This window comes from Epinephelus moara, chromosome 3 (genome assembly GCF_006386435.1).
Source record: "Epinephelus moara isolate mb chromosome 3, YSFRI_EMoa_1.0, whole genome shotgun sequence".
Taxonomy (NCBI): domain Eukaryota; kingdom Metazoa; phylum Chordata; class Actinopteri; order Perciformes; family Serranidae; genus Epinephelus; species Epinephelus moara.
This window is the reverse complement of record NC_065508.1, coordinates 7,219,094-7,240,212: the sequence shown is the minus strand read 5'-3', so window position 1 is coordinate 7,240,212 and position 21,119 is coordinate 7,219,094. Positions and strand designations below refer to the sequence as shown.

Below are 21,119 nucleotides of genomic sequence, written 5' to 3'. Positions count from 1 at the left end.
GGTTTCCGGCAACTCATTTACTCACTGGAACTAATTTTATTTACAGAAATACAGAAATAATCTTTACTTATTTTCACCAAGAAAGACAACGCACAAAGATTTTTTAATTTTAAAGTCTTCCTGTTTGCTCTGAGGTGAAAGTGGAATGAGGGCAGAATTTCCACGGAAACAGATGACGTGTCTCTGTGGTGCTTCCCCTTCCCCATTCACAGCATCATGCTGTCTCGCTATCATGTACATACGTACGTTAGGGAGGAGAAAAACATTTTTATTCCCAGACATATACATATTTGAATAAATAGAAGATGAAATCATAATTGTGAAAACATCTTGCAGCACATATGCTACATACCTGCTCACAGCTGATGATCTTATCCACCTAATTCTTTTAAAAAGTATTATTATAATTAGCTTTACCTTGATTATCCTACTGGTGCTGAACTGAAAGCCAAACAAGAAAATATGGATATGTTTTGGGAGGAAAACCACTATGGGGATAAATGGTTGCAAGTGTGGCTCTCCAGTGATAAGCGTGTGTGTCCACTGGAGATGTAGTGATTTTGCTGTTATTAGCCTCAACCCCATCAATTTTGTGTTCATAGCCTTGGATCTCTTACCTGGTTGAAGGAGGAAGACCACACACAGACATTGTCTTTTCATGTTCAACAGCATAGTGCTGAATCAAAAGCTCAATGTTTGGACATACGTCTTCATCAGGGGCCAAACAAGAACACTGGTTGCAAATGCTTGTTATCCATTTCCAAACCCTCTCAAACATAAGAAGGCATCAAAAAATCAACAAACCCAAAATGATATTCTGATTTAATTTCAAACTGATTTTTTTTTTTTTTATCAAAAATGAAGAGTTAATCTTAATTTGTAAGGAAGCACCTCAAGTCAGCTCTTCATTAAGTCCATGTGGCGATTGTGTTTGATTGTGTATTCTGCAGTTAAACAAATGGAGATTCAACTTAACAACAGTGCATTATATTTGACTTGGCATTAAATTAGAATCTGTTATAAAAGTTTAGCAAATAAATGCAACTGGTCGCTGAAAAACAATAATATAATCCATTACAACAACTGAATTAGTGCAGTTTTCTGTGATCAAACACTTGACTTAATCAGCCTTTTGCTATAAAATAAAACAAAACTGAATGAAACAACACAAAACTACATTTTTTTTGGACATTATATTAATAATAACTTTATTTATATCGCACGTTTCATACAAGAAATGCAGCACAAAGTGCTTTACAATAAGGCAGAGTGGACATGAAACAGACCAAAAAGGACATTTAGATACAATTTTATAAAAGAGAAAGTGAAAACAGAGCACATAGAAGTACAGAGCATAGGTCAGTGTCAGCAAAACTATAAGTTATGAAATCATTCAATTGTAAAATCATGGAACAGTAAATCATAAAATAAAGTAAGATACAATATTTTAAAAGAACCGCAACAGAGTGAGGTGTAAAAAGAAAGAGTTTCAGGCCTGTCTGAGGAAAGTCAGAGCTACTTAGAGTGAGGTAGATGTGTTTTAGCTTTCTTTTAAGAATATGTTTTGGGCTGGCTTCCTGAAAATACCTGTTGGGGTGTAACTGACAAAGGTCGCGTCCCTGATTATCTTTTGGCTGTTGCTGGGGAGCTCCAATAAACCAGCAGCAGATTGTCGCAGTGTTCTTGGAGGGAAATACTCAACAATGGAGTTAGCAGTGTAGCTTGGTTCTTGCACATTAAGGGCTTTGTATATAGGAAGGAGGACCGTGAAATACATTTAAAAAGTTTTAGGAAGCTAGTGCAGGGCAGCTAAAACTGGACTGATGTGCTCTGTTGTAATAATAACAATAATAATAATTTTAAAAAAAGTTTCTTTGGTCGTGAAAATTCGATCAATCTTTTTAAAATGGAGTGACAACGTGCTTCACAATAAGTTAAAGTTGCAGTATAGGGCATTTCAAACAACAAAACATGAATCAGAATTTTACATAAAACAAAATATTTCTGTAAGCAGGCAGGTCAATGAGATGCTTTAGAAAATAAAATCCATAATCATAACTAACTACAGCTTTGTTTCTTTACTCTGATAATCAGCCGGGCTCTCTCCATTTTCAGCTTTGTTTTCTTTTCTCCGTCTTTTCCTGTTTGAACATTGAGAGGGCGTTTAGTGACAGTGTAACAGCAGACGCATGAAAGATCATCGGTCAAAGGTTTACATGACACTACAAACAGCCTGCTGTGTTGCACGTGTAAATGATTAAGCCCTTTTATGACGCAGATACACTGTAACGTACAAAACTGTAAATAGTAACCAATTATCAATATTCGTATACTCTGTTCACTGAAGTGAAAAGCAAGCATCCACACTGAAATATTCATTTGGATTATTTGCATTTCACTATTTTCTTCCAGTGACAGTGATGTAAGAGCTTCTCCTGACCTGATAATGATCTGACATAAAATGTAAAAAACAAACAAACAAACAACACCACATTTCCTTCTGAATTGTGAGCATATAGTTTTGGAAGAGGACTTTGAACTTGTCACTGAAGCAACTTATTAACATTTAATTCTAAGTGCCTATAGCTGAAATCCAGACGTTGCAGTGGCTACATCTGCACGACGAATACTCTCACCAGTAAACATACAGTAAATCCAGTGTGTAAACTCACCCGCATATCAGCTGCATTTGTGAGATGGTCTCCGGCAAAGCCTTTCCAAACGTTTCTGGCAGCAGGAAACACAAGACAGCACCACAAATAGCAAAGCCTCCCATCAGTATGTACGGGAGTGCCTTGTTGTATCGTCCTGCAAAAGATCAGCGAAAAAAACAGTGAGGAAGGCGAAGAAAACACAAATTACACAAACAGCCTCTGAGTTGCTTGTACACCTGTACTAGAGGTGCAATTCTGATTAAAAAATTGCTTACTGCACAACTGATGTTGACAGACATAAGAAACTTGTCTCATACTAAAGGCACAGACAAGAGACCAAGGGACTTCTCAATGAAGTCGGACTGCAACAAAATGCCAGTGGTAGGAGGCCCCGGGGCAGACCCTGCACATGCCTGGGGGGGGGATACTGTACATATATCATCTGGCCTGGGAACGCCTTGGGGTCCCCCAGGAGGAGCTGGAAAGCATTGCTAAGGAGAGGGACGTCTGGGGTGCTTTGCTCGGCCTGCTGCCCCTGCGACCCGGCCCCGGATAAGCGGGTGAAAATGGATGGATTAATATGCCAGTTATTTTCATGGCATCCACAATTTCTCACAGGCCTGTCTTTGTCTNACGTCTGGGGTGCTTTGCTCGGCCTGCTGCCCCTGCGACCCGGCCCCAGATAAGCGGATGAAAATGGATGGATGGATTAATATGCCAGTTATTTTCATGGCATCCACAATTTCTCACAGGCCTGTCTTTGTCTTCAATCAATCCAATCACCAGCAAATATGTGGCATTGCACATTTCTACAAACCACAGATACCTTACTTTTGTACATTATTATGTTGAAGCTTTATGTTTCAACAACACTGTGGTTATGTTTAGGCACAAAAACCACTTGGTTATGGTTAGGAAAAGATTGTGTCTGGGATTTTGGCGGCACAATCACAGATGGAGAAGCCGTCAAAGTCTTGGTAAAAAAACGACCCAGACGCATGGCACTATCCTGGCTAGAAACACAGCAATGTCTTGGCAAGAAACAATCAACTTGCGTGGCACTATTCTGGCTGCAAATGCAGCATTTCCACGGTAAAAAATAGCCCTTTTTGCTGCACTATCCCTGGTGGAAAAACAGCAACAGGTTGCAGAAAAACACTCACATTTGGTGGCTAAAAGGACGATGAAAACACAGAGGTGACTGGCTAAAAAACAGCTTGTTTTATTGTTGGTCTCTAACAGTGGTGTGCATATTGGCAGGCGTCATCCACCATCCCTTTCTTCTCTCTGTGACAAAGTCAGCTCATACGCTACATTATTTTAGAAATGTTGATTACATGAATAAAAGATACAAGTGCAACATATTCGTGGTTTGCAGAGACGTACAATGCCAACATGTTTTTCTGGTGACTGTTTAAAACCAGTCGTTCAATTTACCATCAAAAATGACAAAGAAAAAGCAACTGGCTGTCACATTTGAGAAGCTGGAACCAGACAGTCTTTGGCATTTTTGCTTAAAATATGACTGAAACAGGGCTTTATTTGCTGTCACTCGACTAATCAACTATTGGACTAATTGTTGCAGCTCTCTATTGCAGAAATAATCAACAAGATATATTCTAATAAGAATTGTGTCTCAGAGAAATTGCCCTGGAACTGACTTAGAATAGAAAACTGATTAAACTCCTTACCCAGATAAATGATAAAGGGGGAGACGATGGTTCCAATGCGAGCGGCCATGGAACAACACCCCATTGCTGTATTTCGGATAACAGTGGGGAAGAGCTCTGATGTGGTGGAGTACACCACACAAAATGCAGATGTTATGGCGAATTTCCCCAGTATCTCAAGGACCACAGGCACACTCCGTGAATCTAAGGGAAAGAAAACAAACAAATTAAAAGTCAAAAGAATTACGTATATACAGTCCTTTGACGGAGCTTTGTTTTTACTTCCTCCATGTGAAAATTAGACATTTTATTTGCCAAATTATTTGATTTATGACCAAATACCTGCAAAACTAATGACATTTCCCATCAGCCTCAGCTGTAGTTTAGCCTATAGTTCCAATGTCCCCCCCTTACTCCTGCTAAATCAGTGACAGCTAGGGGCTGTCCCACTGTGAAACCTGCACAGTGTTTGAGGTCTCTGTCACTGACTCTAAGTCTGACACCCTCCAGACGTTGCTTAAAGGAAATGCTTAGTGTTGTGACATTACAGCGACATTTAAAGTCGAATTGAAACATTGACAAAACATGAAATGAGTTGGCAGGATGACATTTTCCTTTAAATCTGATTGCCTGTGTTGTTAACCAGCACTATGTATGTGTTGACTTTAAATATGTTAATTGAAAGAACAGCCTTACCCACAGGGATGAGATGGACACAGAGGATCATGAAGCCTCCAAGGAACAGTGTAGAAGATTGGCAGAAGTGCCTGGAGCAGTACTTGAGCAGTAACAAGGCAACAATGTAAGCTGGCATTTCTACCAGTGCAGACAAGAAGCAGTTTAGGTAAGGATCGCCGTTCAAGTTTGAAGTGTTGAGGATTAAAGCATAGTAGCTAATGGTGATGATGATCCTGCGGAGATATTCAACACAACAAATTGAATAAGCATAGGATGGGAGACACCGAAGACAAATAATTTTATATGCATCTGTAATAATAATCTTGCATGACCAACACTTGTAATTGTTGATTGTAATTTGGGCATGAGTTGTGTAAAGTGTGAGCACTATTGATTTTGGTGCTTAAAGGATTTATGCCATGAAGAAACTTCAGACGTACCACAGTAATGAACTCAGTAATATAAGAGAGAACATATTGCAGCTGCTCACGATAACTGAAATGTTGTATTTCTTGTCTTTCATAGCCAGTGAATCTTCGATCTGGGAAAAAAAACAAGGAGAAACAGTTGCAGCAGCCAATTCTGAATCTATGTAAATTAATACGAGGGAGCAGGTCCTTATATGTATATATGGAGATCGCCATGTTGTATTGCCATGTTTCTACAGAAGCTCAGAACAAACTAAAACGTCGGAAATACACTGATTTATAATGTGGAACTGCTAACATTAGTGTTTTTACCGGTTAAAATCACTGTTCCTTCTGTTTTGGAGAGGAAGGCTGGCTCTCGGTAAAAACCTTCTGAACATCTGGATCAGAAAAAGGGTGAGCACACAGTAGAGCCAAATAGCGTAGGAGAGACACTGATTTGTAACGTGAAAGTACCTTTTTCTTGTTTTTTTTTTGTTTTGTTTTGTTTTATGACCAAATACCTGCAAAACCAACACATTGTCACTCTGACCTCTTCACATATTGACTTTTGGTCATGGACTTGCAAGTACCCTGGGCGCGTTGGTTGTTGATGTTCTGGGACGCTGTATCAAGTTCTGCCTGTTACATGCATTGTCTTCTTTCAACATACACTTCTGTTTTCACAAGAAATTTAACGTTTGCATACAGTCTCTTTCGATATTTATGATTATTTACACTTTGCAGTGTTAGTGGTGAAAGCAAACAAAGCTGTCCACTCATTATGAAATTCTCTACACACCCTGGCTGTGTGTAAAAAAGCTCAGAGTCGTCTCCACTTCCTGAGGAGACTCAGGTCATTTGATGTTCATGGCCCTATGCTGAACGCCTTCTACCATTCGACTGTGGAGAGCGCCCTCTTTTTTGCAGTCTCATGCTGGGGCAGTGGGATGAAGGCTGCAGATGAGGACAGAATAAACAAGCTGCTGAAGAAGGCTGGGTCTGTGCTTGGGTCTAACTTAGACCCAGTGAGAGCGGTGGCTGAGAGGAGGATGCTTAAAAGACTTCCGGCCATCATGGACAACCCCTCTCACCCACTCTATGACACTGTGGACAGTCAAAGGAGTGTGTTTAGCGACCGCTTTATCCTGCCTCAGTGTTCCACAGAGAGACACATATGTTCCTTCTTACCCACAGCCATGACACTGTACAATACACACATGTGCTGGGCGCTGTGGTTTATGTTTATGCAGCAGTGCAAATTGCAAAAGGGCTGCATGAAGAGGAATATAGATAGAAGGGTGTGGTGAAGTCAGTTAACAGCAGCATGAATCTGCAGCCAAAGGCAGATGGTGTGGGTTTATATTTAACGTGTACAATGATGATACAAATAAATAAAATTAAGATAAAGTCGTTTATATGACACTATTTTTGTTTTAATTATACTGTATCTCATGTCATTACTGACTAATACAGAGGCTATGACACCTTCTTTGAGTGAACCTCCCCCTAACATGCACCTCTCCTCCGTTGCACACCATGCACTCTGAGCTGAGAACCAAATATCTCACAGGAACACTGCTACAAATGACAAAAGCTTTGTTTTATTTTTAAACTACTCAACATAGTGCCTCCGAAGCAAGTGCACTGTACGTTTATCATGTGTTAGGAATAAAAGCAGCCTACCTCAGCTTCTGTAAAAATGGCCTTTGGAGCCTCTACGTTATTGATCTTGGCAGCGTCTCTCAGTATGGCCTCAGCCTCCTTCACCCTCCCCTGATAGAGCAGCCAGCGAGGGGACTCTGGGACTAACCTGGAGGGTTGAAACAGGGATACAACATTATCAGCACATGCATGCAGAGACGCAACACTAAGTGTGCTCAATCAAAGCAGCCTCTGTTCCTTAACCATGACCTCAAAGGGCCTGGCCACACCAGCAACTGAAGCAATAAACTGCTCACCAAATGCAAACCATTCTGACAATGCATACCTTTAAGGGGAAACAATATGGAAGAAAGTATCATCAGCTGTGTGCACAAAGCCCCACAAAGCTGAGATTTTGCGATAGTGTTTTATCACAGTAAGTGTTGGTTTTACAAGATGATGATGATGTTTAACTGGTTGGTTTGGCGAATGCCCGTCTGGTTAGCCACCATCAATTATACAGGAACATGGGGTGTTAAACACATCATGCAAGCAATGTAAAGGTTGCTGAAGCTGAAATGCAATGTATGAATATTCTTACCACCACACAGGGATGTAGATCAGGCCAGAGGCAGCCATGGGAATCAGCAGCATCCGCCAATCACGGAGGAAGTAAGCCACAGCTGGCATTAACATGTAACCCAAAGCGGAGCCCATAAAAACCCCAAGGGAGCAGAAGACCACTCTGGCTTTGGTGCTTAGAATTTCTGAACCTGTAGCCGTAACAGATTGAATGAGAACTTATCAATATAAAATTTTATCTTAGTTCTTAGTTATCTTGTGCGAACAAGAAAATAATTTGTTTCCAAAAGTTAATAACTTGTTCCCACAAGATTATAAACCATTTTTTCCACTTGGGGCCTCAGTAAGAGCCAGAATATTTGTGGGAACTGGATTTTTTTCCTGTTTTACCTGCCAGGTCAGATGAACCATTGTGACATACAGTACCTAACAAGCTGTATCAAATATTGCATGTTCGAAATCCTCAGTGGCAAACATACCCAGCACAAATGCAATGGTATAGTTGGAGTATCCCCCTCCACCCACGAAGAAGAAAATGAGGGCGAAGATCTCCCAGTTTGGGGAAAATATCTGTGCTGTGATCGCCACAGTCTGAAGAGCCATCGTGAGAAAGAGTGATACCCTCCTTCCAAACCTGTGTAAGACATACAGTTCGTACTTGAGTAAGTTAAATTTTCCTTCACTTCAAAATTAGACTGTTAAAATTTTCAGACAATGTTGCAAACAGTACGGACCTGTCAGACATCTGGCCTGTGATAAACGCCCCCACTAGTACACCAACGTACTGAATAGAGGTGGCTAGTGGAGTTTTGTATGCATTCTCACATACCAAGTCCCACTGTGAAATCAATGCATTTTATCAGTCTTTTGTTGTAAAAAACAGTGGATCTCACTTTTGTGATAATGAAATGAAACCTATAAACACATTTTAGAGTGATAAAATTAGTACTAGTACTAGACCTAGCAGTTGCAGTAGTCACAAGAATAATACTATCAGTCTTATTAAGATGTAGCTGCGATGTTATCAGTAGCGTAGTGCTAGTAATAGTGGCAACAATAACACAGGTGACACTTTTGTGCCAGAAGTAGCAGCAGCATAATAAGCAGCTGTCATAGTAATCACATGGAGGGTACTATTGCTCCCAGAAGTAGAAACAGCATGAGGATAAGTATGTATTCTAGCTTCTTTTCTATTTTAAAATGCTCTCCGACACAGTTTTACACTAAAATAATGACACTAAATACTAAATATGCAAAACTAAAAACAAAGGTTGTAGTGAGTCTTTTTTTTAGTTGATTGTATTAACTGACTGAAAAGGATAGTTTTTACCATTTCATTGTGGAAACCTTAAAAACATGTTTAAAGGGAAGTTAACTGATGACTCATTGCTCACCTCTGTGACAATGGTTGACTGGTAGATTTCTTTGCTGTATGTCCATCCGTCCCGACAACTCTCCAATGGAATCTCACTCACATTCACATCCACATTTGGGATGATTTTATTTTGAGAGTAGTTCTTGACGATTTCCAGGTTAAGCCTTGAGCAAGAGCTACGCTTTTCAATGCCATCTACTGTTTCCAGTGGGATGGTCACATTCTTCCACATCTCACTGATGTTGTAGTTCTCAGGGATAGAGCACTCGTGAGGTGGGGTATCACCTATGAATACTATATAGCTGCCAAAGAACCCATTTGGGAGGATGCTGATGGCCAGTGCTAAAAAGATCCTTCGCTGAAAGGGTCCCCAAGATCCAAGAAAAGATGTGATGCTGTCATAGTCTCTGATTTTTTCGCTACCCATTGATATTTTTTAAAAGAAAAGAAGAAAAAAAGACAAGCAGACGCTACGTCAGTACTGGCAGACACGAGACAGCGTGTGTTCTACTGCTCTGTGACATGCATATAAGCTATAAAGCTGAGCTCAGGTCACCTGAGTTCAGACCTTTGAATCCGCCCACTCTACTGAGTTGACAGATTCTTCTGGCATCATGAACAGAAACAGTGGTTTCAAAAGGCAATCTATCCAAAAAGGGCTGCTGCATGGGGACTAATGATTAGTCAATCAGTGGCATGGGTGGGACTAACGTTTTTAGTTTGATCTACTTTTAAAACCCAGCAAAACTAGTGTGTTGGCATCGTAAAGCATCAATGTGGACTTGAAATGATGTTAGATTCAGACGAATACTTTGACTGCCAGTGACTGGTAAGGGGAACTCGAATTCTCCTTCCCCATGGAAATCAGTTAGAGTGGAGGCAATGTCAGACTGAAGATGGAAATATCAAGCAGGAGCTCAGGTTTTATATCAGCTTCACCGGAGCCAGGAAGTTACCCAGTTACATAAAGCTCTATAAAAAAGCAAAAAAAGTAAAACACCGTTTGGTTTGGCATCAGCTGCAGGTGTAGAGAGGGTGCAGCGACTCAAAGGTCAACGCTTACATGTGCTTAAATGCCACAGTGAAGCTGAAGGAGGCCTCACCTGCCAGTTTGTGTCCACACCGTCCATCCAAGTCCTCCAGGTGGTCACAGGTGTCACAATGGTGGTCCAGGCAGCAAAGGATGGACAGACTCCCTAGCAACCTGCTGCTGAAATCTCAGCTGGGGCAGACCGTGCGCCGTCTTGCTGACATCCAGGATAGGCAGACCCACCTACAACATCAGCAGATACAGGCTGTCCACCTTCTGTCTCAGGCGCTGCTTGAAATGACAAGACGGCAGACTGGAGATGGGGCTCCTCTGATTGAGTGGCTGAATGCCTTTACATGTGGGCAAACTGTGCACACTGTCAGTTCAGGGGACAAAGCATAGCAACTTGAGGCTATGGTTATTTTCTGCCTGTTGCGACTTTTGTTATTTGGTACTAACTTGGTAGTAGTTGACCAGGGTTTGATAAAGGGTTTAAACAGAGCATGGGTGTGCATCCATGACAAACAGGGAAGTGTGATTAGCACTGATTAGGACAGGTTATAAAGAGTGAGTTATGATGCTCATACTGTTGCAGATAACACTCTGCTGTTGGTGCCAAAAGCTGCCACATGGCTGGTTACAACAACCGGCCACTTCAAAAGCACCTGTGCAACCTTTATTTCTAATCAAGGTTCTTTTTGAACATATTGCTGTGGACATTTAAGGCCATTAAACCAGAGCATATGAGGATATCACATTGCGTTAGTCATTGTTGATTAGCTATGTTGAAGCCGTAGCACTGTGCAACATCTCCACCAACGTGTTGCACAGGCATGGTTTCAGAGGAGCCGTCCATCTGAGCCGTCACAAACACCACTTGAGCTTATGCAACATTTGTTGTGCGACAAAATACTTTCAAGTATATATTATATATAGTTTAATTTATATGTTTTCTATCAAACTCAAGCAATAATAAAAACGCAGGATTTGAAATATCATGCCCAGGTGATGATATAATGCCATGCAATAAAATAACATTCAAGGATCCTTGAGAAGGGAGTTAATCATTGTCACGCAGAGGTTAAACAGTAATAAAGACAGACAGTGTCATTTCAAATGATGCTTGAGTTGTATTTTTGCTACAGATGGTTTAAAGATAAAGTAGTTATGACTCCTTTGCTTAGCTGCTCATTTGTGGTCTGCTAGAGGCTATTACAGATTCCTGCAGGACGGTGTCCTGTGAGGATTTCTTTTCACTTCTTGACAGTTTTGACACAAATAATTAAGGAGGCTTGACATAAATCAGATTCTATACAGATACTGTGATTTCATATCAGCCCTTTCCTTGTGTTTGATTCCTTGGTTTTTGACTCTACTTGGATTTATGGACTTTGCTTTTTGTGGGATTTCCCTGAACGGACTTTTCTGCCTTGGCTGACTGCCTTCACGTGTTTGACCCCTGACCTCCTAAGTAAAGATTTGGATTTAATAAACTGTTCTCGGTGTTTTATGTTATTCTCTGCGACTGAGTCCCAGTTTTGTACTAAATCATTACATTTTGCAATTTAATTAAATTTTTTAACAAAGGTACAATCTCACCACTTCATGCACCCCACTCGACTAGGCACTAATTCAACATTTTTGTACAGAAATATGCAGTCCACATTCCACTTTTATAAAACATTTACTGGAATATCAAATCAACCTCCAACTCTTCAGGACAGAGGGATCCTTCTCTTTGTCACTGCATGATCAATTGTGGGAAAGTGACCAACTCTGAATACCAACTGCAGATTTTAAACATTGATTAATTTGCTAGCTGCTTAGCTGCAGCCTCATATTTACTGTACAGACACTAGAGCAGTATAGTTTTACTACAGATTATGTATGACAAAAATTAGAGACCAATCAGACACATATTTCAATTTCATACAAACATTCTAAAAAAAAATTCTTTGAAACATTTCTAAAAAAGGTTCTTAGCAAGCTTTTAGCAAGTTTTTAAAAACAAAATAAAAATATAAAAAAACTGAACAGGTCCTGCCAGTGGACATTTGGATCCCACTGTGCAACTTTTTTTGGATTTTATATTCAGATTTCTGATTATTACTTTCAAGCAAGATAACTCCATCGAGGAAAAACTACGGAGTAAGAGTCTGCACATCAGACTTTGGCCTCACGTTGTATGGGTTGGTTCCTCCTTCCTTCATCTTCTACATATTTCGTCTTTCTGAATCCATGACACAACCTGTAATCGGAAGAAACACAATTACCTCAGATACATAAATGGCAGCTGATATATTTATAAGATTGACTCGTCGTCTTTTCACCTAAGATATGCGTCATCATATCAGTAGATCAACCAATCTTGACCATTTAGCAAATTCTAACAAGATATTTTATCCCTGTAAAGCTCTTTCTAGGATGAGTACTAAAGCCCCTCTAACTGTGACTTAATGAATCTAAGTCTTAATGAATCAAGTACATTGCAAAACAATTTTGTTATGGTGACCTGAAAAACATGCAAACTACAGCGATGAGTAAAATGAACCTACCCTTGGCATTCTTGCATCTGCTCCACTGTTTCTGGAAGATCTCTATTGAGGGTTTCCGGAAGGAAGAAGTTCACCACAGAGGAAGCAATCGTGAGACTTCCCATGAGGATATAAGGCAGAACCTTATTATAAGTACCTGTAAATAACAAACAAGCATAACTGCACATTAGAAAATGACAAGCATTGACTATATTTGTACACATCACTGTATTATCCTGTGCAGACCTTTTGTGTTCTTTTAAATTATATGAAAGCAGTTAATACGCAGTAGCCATGTGAGATGCAGTACTTAACATCTACGCACCTAAATAGATGACATAAGGAGCTGTGATGCTGCCAATGCGTGCAGCAGAGGAGCACATTCCAATGCCGACGTTCCTGAGTACGGTGGGGTAAATCTCAGCAGTGTAGATGTAGACGATGCTGAAGCACATGGTGAAGCCAAACTTCCCGGTCATTTCCAGCGCCAGAGCAACATACTGAAGGGCTGTGGATAAAAGAGAGAAGTGCGTTATGAATCTAGTCCCCAAATTTTGTGAAACACCTCATCTTTCAGGATAAAAAAACAGTTCAGAAAATAGAACATTCAGGTTCTCTTAAAGGTCCAGTGTGTGGGATTTAGGGACTTCTATTGGCAGAAATGGTGCATGATTTTCATAATCACCTGAAAATAAGAATTGTTGTGTTTCCATTACCTTAGAATGAGCCGTTTCTATCTACATACAGAGTGGATCCTCTTTGTCCACCATGTTTTTCTACAGTAGCCCAAAAAGGACAATTTAAACACTGGCTAGATATTGGCACTAGATAGGGACATTTATCCTTTTGCGTTTTAATGTCAGCCACCATAGTTCTCCTTGGCACATGGGAGAAGTTTCACTTTTGCAACAACATCCTACACACTAGACCTTTAAGCAGAGCAGGAACTAAATCTCAAAAAAGTTATATTTATTTTGTAAGGTACACTGGTTAAAATGCATCTGGTTTTGACCTCAGGTTTTTCATTGATGCAGAAAGGCTTTTATATAAGTTGCTCTGCCATTCTCTTCAACCATTGTTAGTGTGTTCTTGGAAAAAGAAATGATAACAGGCAAAGTATATATTATGACTTTCTCCGGTTGCAAAGTAACACAGTAACTTTTTTGCAGGTGTTACATCACCTTAGTGGAGAGGGTATGCTGCTCGTGTATTCATCATGATTCTTCTCCTCTGTTAAAGTGCTTAAACATTAATTAACATGTGTGATAAAACCGCCTGCAATCAAATGTCTAAGTATCTTTTTCTTCTTGTAAAAAGTCTGTCCAGGCACCGTGTGACAAGCTTTGTATAGTGTGCAGTAGGTTGATCATCATCTGCTCTCATTAAAATTGAAAAGATGGACAGAATGAGATTTATGATTGGACAAGGGTCACAAAGAAGGCGAATGTGTACAAAGTACATGTGCCTACTAGGAAGCAGCTGCTATTAAAGAGTCAGGTCACCCAAATTACAAATATATGTATACAGCAAACATGGCACGGTCATCATGTTTTTATGTATTACAATATATATACTTTGTCAGCTACCTCTTGTGATATTATGATAGAAATCTCAGAAGAAACATGAGGAAAAACAAACACATCTGCATGGCTTTTGTAATACATATTTGCACTCCTCTGAAATATGCTGTCATGTAACTGAGAATAATCATTACCCATAGCTGTGGTGTTTACAGTCCCTAAAAGTTTTAGCTGCAGTATAAGCTATTATTGCTGTCTGAGAAGATAAGATAAGATAATCCTCTCTTTGTCTCACAGCGGGGAAATTTGCAAGGCAGTGCGAATGAAGTACAGTCTTACTATCAGGGATGAACTGGATTAGAAGAAGAAGTCCTCCTCCAAGGCTGAGGAATATTGACAGAAGTGCTCTTCTTGGATATTTCTTTAGCAGCCAGGTAGAAACGACATAGGCAGGGACCTCAGTAGTAGCTGACAAAAAACAGTTCATGAAGGGGTCGCCACTCAGATTTGAGGTGTTCAGGGATAATCCAAAATACCCAATGTTTATTGCCATCCTGAAAAAAAAAAGAAAAAAGCTTCTTTGTATTATCAAATAATTCCCAATTATTTTCCATTTGGTTTCTCATTGACGTGTCACCTTGGTTTTCAGTTCATATTATGCATAGCAACATCTAATGTGAATGATGACCATTAGAATCAGAATGAGAAAAATAACAACCACTCACCACAAAAGGAGACACATAAGTGTGATGCATCTGATGTTCTTGTTTTTTAGAACATCAAGCATGGAGTATTTCCTGCTTGGAGTCAGTGAATGGAGCTGAAACCAATGCAAGCAAGAGAATTCATGTTGTTACATTTTCCTGACTTAGACACAGAATATCTCAAGTGTGTTATGAGAGCATATTGACTTGTGTCGGTTGAGGTTGTGGGATTACATTTACCATCTTTTGTAAAGGTTCAGTGTGTAAAATTTAGGGGGATTTAGTGGCATCTAGTGGTGAGGATTGAAGATTGCAACCAGCTGAAACTACTCCAGATTAAAATTCCCTCAGTGTTCATTGATTGGGAAGCTTTTAGCAGGAGCCGAATTATCCAAAGCGGTCTCTTCCTCCTTAAAACAAACGGATCCGGTGATTTAAACCAGTAAAAACACTGAATAAAGCAATTTTAATGTTAAAAATCAATGTACTTCTGATGCTTATCACTGAGGGGCTTCTAACTATGGGGGCCAACGTGAAAACAAGAAAGCGTGAATGGCCCTATCTGGAGCCAGTGTTTGGTTTGTCCATTCTGGGCTACCGTGGACACATGGCGGTGAACATGGCGATCTCCATAAATGAGGCCCCACTCCCTACGGTGATATAAACAGCTTTTTCTAAGGCAAGGAAAACACAATAATTCCTACTTTCAGGTGATTATACACTAACGAAAGCATACCTATTATATCATATTCCATTTCTGCCAACATATCCCCCTAAATCCTACACACTGGACCTTGAAGCTGTAACTGTGAAGGAGATTAAAATTAAAACGTCACAAATGTACGTGAACCATACCTCAGATTCTTTAAAGATCACAGGTGGTGCTTCAACCTTATTTTTCCTTGCAGCATCCCTCACAATGGCCTCAGCCTCCTCCACTCTTCCCTGAGTGATCAGCCACCGAGGAGACTCTGGGATTAACCTGCACGACCAATACAAGTTAACCACAAATGTCAACAAAGTATGTTGTATTTAATGACCACATCTTGCTGTTAAACCAAGGATGCTGACTATGGGCATATTTTATTCATGCACAAAATAGGACTTAAGAAAAAAAAGACTGACGTACCACCACAGTGGGATGTAAACCACAGACGTTGAGGACAGAACGGCGAGCAGAGTCCTCCATTCTCGGATTCCGTATGCAATCCAAGGTAGCGTCATGTACCCGATGCAATAGAAAAGGAAGGCCCCGAGAGTTGTGAAGAGCACTCGCATAGTTTTACTCAAAAGCTCTGTTCCTGTCAGAGATAAAGTTGTAAAAGTTCAGCGATAAGCATGAGATTAAAAACAGATAAACAGCACATAGTGAAAGTCATGCTGAAATATGTCAAGACTGCCAATGAGACCGAACAATTATTTTACAATCCATACCTAGTACAAATGCAGAAATATACATGGATATCTGGGAGGCTCCAACAAAGAGGAACATGACGCAGAACATCTTCCATGAATGAGAGAAGGACTGAAGCAGCACTGAGACACACTGGGCTGCAAGAGAGATGAAAACAACCTTCTTCCTCCCAAACCTGAATGAAAAAAGAACTTTGTGTCAGTGACAGTGATTCACAGATATGGTGCCTGTGGAAATATGATGACAGTGACATCTTGGTGACTGCTTTGTCTCTTTTTTATAATAAAATCCCTTGTTTGAGGAGCATGCAGCTGGGCAGTGGGCATAAACAACTACAGAGTGTTTGTGTGTGTTTGTTTCACTAGCTGAAGACCAGAGTGAAGGCAAAAAGGCTACTAAACAAGCAACAAGTGAAGACATCTGTGGCACGGACCAGGCAGAACATCAGCTCAGGAAGATATCAGGTGTCTGCTGATGAGTTTAACTTTATTTAAGTTTAGATTAACTTGGTTGATATCACTTTTTGTCTCCTTAATCTGAGGGACTGCTGCATGTGTATAAACGTCTTCAGTTCATGCACTGTTGATGCTGGTATTGTGGATTTAACACGCTCAAATTGATGTTGAGGGTCAGCACTTTACCCTCACATTTCCTGTAAAACGTGACTGTACGTAACTATATTTAAAAAAAAATTATCACATCTTCCTGCTAGGAACTGGAAGCTTCTTGCAACTTGGCTGCATTAAATCAAAACGTTGTTCAACCAGGTTTATAGCCATACAAAATGCTGATAACATGCCGCATGACTTTTGATCAAGTACAGCTGTGAGTGACCGAAATCTAGAGCAGTTGAATAATTTTTGGCAAAGGACTTTGCACAGGTAGAAAATGATTTACAAATTACATAAAGGCAATAACTTTCACCGTTATCTACCATGCACTGCAAACGGTGCTTTGTGTAATGTAAATGCTTGAAATGTTTAACAGTAACAGTGATAATATTCATGCCACTTCCCAGAAAAACTAGTTACATGTCTGATTTCATTGTGTAATACTGTAACAAGATGCTGTGCCCTTGACTTCTCAGCCATTCTCTCTCAGTCCAGTCCTTGCAGGTGTCCACAGTACCACAACCCCAGAACCTAAACACTGCAGACTGGTTTGTTGCTTGACCTTGAGAGACTAGTTTAACTGAGCTTCTTAACAGAAACTACACATCCTGAACTGGCAACTTACAGGTACACACATGAGCTTTAATTTAGTCTTAATCACCCAGTGTGACACATTGATCAAACAGCTTCGAAGGCCCTCCTCCTGGTGGCAACGTTTTCACAGCTGCAGAAGAGCTACATAGTTAAACACACAAAGGCATCAGGTTTATTTTGCTTTGATGACTTGCTCGCTGTACATTTTCCCTCACTACATAATAGAGCATAGTGCCCTTCAGGACATGGTTATGTGGTCTTATAATTAGGGATGCATGATGCTGGATTTTTATCTGATATGCTGATATTTAACAACTCATTTGACAGATAACGAATACTGATATATCCACTTTTATTCCCTACCTAACTTCAGTGATCATCAGGTCTCATCTGTAGTGGAATTAACATCATATCATGCATGCATAATCTTATTGTGATGGCCCACCAGCAGATAGGGACATGGGTGACGTGACTTTTCAGTGTATGGAATATTCAGTCATTGTGCAAATTAAGAAAAGGCATGTTACGTTTTAAAGGCGATATTGGCCAATATCAATGACAGACCAATATTACCAGTATGTTAAACACACAAATGCTCCACACCGCTGTGTCCTGAGTCCCATGCTTTTCCACAACCAAAGGTACACAACACCAGTGTCTGTCAGAGCAGAGTGCTTAACATCGACGACTCTTAAAGACAAAGGTGTTTTGATTCTCTGGAAACCGACACTGAAAGACGGGAGATGACTTTAAAGTAGGAGACTTCTCTCTCAGTGAAAACTTGCCTTCCGTTGGAGATCAGCTTTAACAGTAGATGGAGCTGTTGTCATTATAATGGAAGCCTATCAAGTCTCAGGCCCCTCTACTACAGTGTGAAAGCCTCACTTGCTTAATCAATGGTTTTCAGTTTCTATGAGCATTTTCCAAAATGTTACCAATGTTTCTTGAATAAAAATGTCTAACATATGCAGTAAATGACAAAAACTGTTTTACTAAACATAAAGTACATTTAAAGTTCATATTAGACAATGACATAAATACATTCAGGGGAATTTTACTGATACCTGTCAGAAAGCTGGCCTGAGATTAGGGACCCAAAGAGGTATCCCACAAAGAGAGTCGAGGATGCAAAGGGAACTTTCCACTGGTCGTCACAAACGAGGTCCCACTGTGCAAAATGTGAAATACATGCATATTTTAGACAAACAACAACAAAAAAATCCCATATTAAACACTTGTACATGCACATTCATACTGACCTCAGTGACTATGTTGGATTGGTAGATCTCTTTGCTGTAGCTCCATCCATCTAAACATTTCTCCAGCTCCAGGTTAGTGAGGTTGACGTCCCTTCCAGGAATAAATCCTTGAGCAGAGAGATTTCTCACCACATCCAGCTTGTATCTGCTGCACTGGGTCTGCACCTCCACGCCATCCACTATTGTAACAGGAATAATGGCATTTTTCCACTCCCTGGTTAAGTTCACGTCTGGAATGAGGCAGTGATGTGTAGGAGCTGACCCGATAAAGACCATGTAAAGTCCGTTGAATCCAGTCGAGAGATAAACTGTGTTAAGGAGGAAGAATGTGGTCCAGAAATATGGACCGGTCTGTCCGAGGAATGCAGTGTCTTCATCATAGTCTCCCATTCTTTATATAAAAAAAATACCTCCCTGCTCTTGAGGGAGAAAAAAAAATCCTCTGAAATTCTTCAGAGTATGAGCCTTGGTATCCCTCTTAAAGTCTTGAGCTTTGTACCAGAGTGTTGGGTTTGAGCCCTCTGTGGAGCAGAGTGAGCTGGTCCCTCAGTGGGACGGAGTCACAAGTGAAAAACTTTGGTTTGAAGTCCTGAGAGAGTATTAAACATTCTTTCAAGGGGATAACCTTTCCATCCCAGAGTGCCACTGGATCCACTGTCTCTCAGTTTATGAGCAGACAGGGATGCTATTTATCTGAGGGTAGTGAATGAGAGTCCTCTCACTCATTGATTTGATTTAATTCACTTGAAGCAAAATGATCAAAAGCACCCCTGCACCCACCACTCGGGTCTGAGTGGTGTTTTCTCTAAACAACATTCCACACTTTTAAATACCCCAAAGACGAGCACGTGCTTGTACTCTAAATGTTGCTAAGTAGCATTAAGACTCCTTGGGCTATTTTTAAGTCACACTGCTGAGGCAAGCATGCCTTCATGTACAAGTTCAGCAGAAATTGTTGCAATCCTGTACATGGGCTTTGAATTATGTAATTAATATTTTGCTACTAAAATGACTCATTTACAAACAATTTAAAAAACAAAACAAAAACACCCTTTGTTTTCAAGTAGCCTAACACATTTTTAGTCTGTTAAATGTGTTCAGTGAATGCCCCGATCACACAGACAGGGTTTTGCAGGTTGCAAGACCTTTTTTAATCTAAGGCCACTTCGCCTTTTTATTGTTGCCAGGCAACCACACCATCACCTCCCTACCCTAACCTTCCCGTGTAATCAATCTACAGTTTATTATTCATTCATTCATTCATTCATCTTCTAACCGCTTCATCCTCTTGAGGGTCGCGGGGGGCCTGGAGCCTATCCCAGCTGACATTGGGCGAGAGGCGGGGTACACCCTGGACAGGTCGCCAGACTATCGCAGGGCGGACACATAGAGACAAACAACCATTCAACACCATATCAATTCAGTTTATTATTATTATCTATTATTATTATTATTTTATTTATTTCAGAGTAATTGGTAGCTAGTTACTAAAAATGAACAGGCAGAGGGTACATACTGTGGCTCTGGTTGGGGGTGAGAGGCTGTCAGTAAGTAGTTTGTGGGTCACAAGCAGAGGTGGGTAGTAACTAGTTACATTTACTCAGTTACATTTACTTGAGTAACTTTTTGGATAAATTGTACTTTTCAGAGTAGTTTTAATGCAAAATACTTTTTACTTTTACTTGAGTTATATTGTTTTAAAGCAACAATACTCTTACTTGAGTACAATATTTGGCTACTCTACCCACCTCTGGTCACAACTAATTGCCCTCATGGACGACCAAATTAAAGAGGCTGCCAAATTAGGCATTTCTGCTGGACAAATAGGTGTGCATGATGAAGGAAAAATAAGAAGAGGTGAATGCCAACTCGTCTTCGGCAGTCCTGAATCCTGGCTACTCCAGAAGACTTACCGTGAAATGCTGGACCCTCCAAGACAACCTCTTGGGGATTGTAGATGAAGTCCATCTCGTTTATAAATGGTAACAGCCATCTAGTAAACTTACTCTAATGAAATAGTAAGCTATTTGACATGTAGCTACAAGTAACAGGACAACTGTATCTAGCTGTAGCCTGCCTTGTGTTCTGAAGCCCACACAATTGACTATGATTAATGGAGCGTCCTCTCCCATGTTGTTCCCAAGTTCTGATTATGAAGTTGATGGATAGTTTGATAGGGCCTAGTTGTTTTGTGAGGATCAATATGTTGTCACAATGGTTATGTTATAACTTTTCGATGTTCTCTGACATGTCTACCAGGGGAAAAGCTGTGACACTCTGAATACGTCATTCTTTTTTTTGCTCTTATTGGCCATTGTGCTATCCAATTGCGTGCGGCGGCATTTGAAATGCCTCAGTTAACGCCGCTCCTTGGGTAGGAAGGGTGTATTGGTGAAGGCCAGACTTAAAATCTTTCTAGATTTGAGTCTGGATTTCCAGGCTA

General features: G+C 40.3%; 2 protein-coding genes across 2 annotated transcripts; both read right to left on the bottom strand.

The window, feature by feature from the left end:
* Positions 1 to 1,211: 1,211 nt before the first annotated feature.
* Positions 1,212 to 9,442, bottom strand: LOC126383618 (solute carrier family 22 member 4-like). Its single transcript, XM_050034187.1, has 10 exons — positions 9,030 to 9,442; positions 8,370 to 8,473; positions 8,115 to 8,269; positions 7,655 to 7,826; positions 7,096 to 7,222; positions 5,443 to 5,543; positions 5,021 to 5,235; positions 4,346 to 4,528; positions 2,673 to 2,808; positions 1,212 to 2,141 (listed from the first exon to the last, which is right to left on the bottom strand). The coding sequence occupies exons 1-10, from the start codon at positions 9,435 to 9,437 to the stop codon at positions 2,063 to 2,065; spliced, it is 1,680 nt and encodes a 559-aa protein (XP_049890144.1). The 5' UTR covers positions 9,438 to 9,442; the 3' UTR covers positions 1,212 to 2,062.
* A 1,544-nt stretch (positions 9,443 to 10,986) lies between these two features.
* On the bottom strand, positions 10,987 to 19,435 carry slc22a5 (solute carrier family 22 member 5). The gene is made up of 10 exons (XM_050034199.1): positions 18,677 to 19,435; positions 18,482 to 18,585; positions 16,233 to 16,387; positions 15,928 to 16,099; positions 15,654 to 15,780; positions 14,820 to 14,914; positions 14,434 to 14,648; positions 12,900 to 13,082; positions 12,596 to 12,731; positions 10,987 to 12,288 (listed from the first exon to the last, which is right to left on the bottom strand). The coding sequence occupies exons 1-10, from the start codon at positions 19,064 to 19,066 to the stop codon at positions 12,204 to 12,206; spliced, it is 1,662 nt and encodes a 553-aa protein (XP_049890156.1). The 5' UTR covers positions 19,067 to 19,435; the 3' UTR covers positions 10,987 to 12,203.
* Positions 19,436 to 21,119: the final 1,684 nt, after the last annotated feature.

Bases quoted from the DNA above. Each gene is read 5' to 3' on its own strand.
- LOC126383618 (XM_050034187.1), bottom strand. From the start codon at position 9,437: ATGGGTAGCGAAAAAATCAGAGACTATGACAGCATCACATCTTTTCTT. The intron at 7,827-8,114 runs GTATGTTTGCCA...TTACGGCTACAG, and splicing joins TACCATTGCATTTGTGCTGG to GTTCAGAAATTCTAAGCACC. The intron at 4,529-5,020 runs GTAAGGCTGTTC...TCTTTCCCTTAG, and splicing joins TGTCCATCTCATCCCTGTGG to ATTCACGGAGTGTGCCTGTG.
- slc22a5 (XM_050034199.1), bottom strand. From the start codon at position 19,066: ATGGGAGACTATGATGAAGACACTGCATTCCTCGGACAGACCGGTCCA. The intron at 16,388-18,481 runs GTATCAGTAAAA...TTTTTCATTCAG, and splicing joins TCAGGCCAGCTTTCTGACAG to GTTTGGGAGGAAGAAGGTTG. The intron at 13,083-14,433 runs GTAAGACTGTAC...TTTTATCCACAG, and splicing joins AATCCAGTTCATCCCTGATA to CCCTTCAGTATGTTGCTCTG.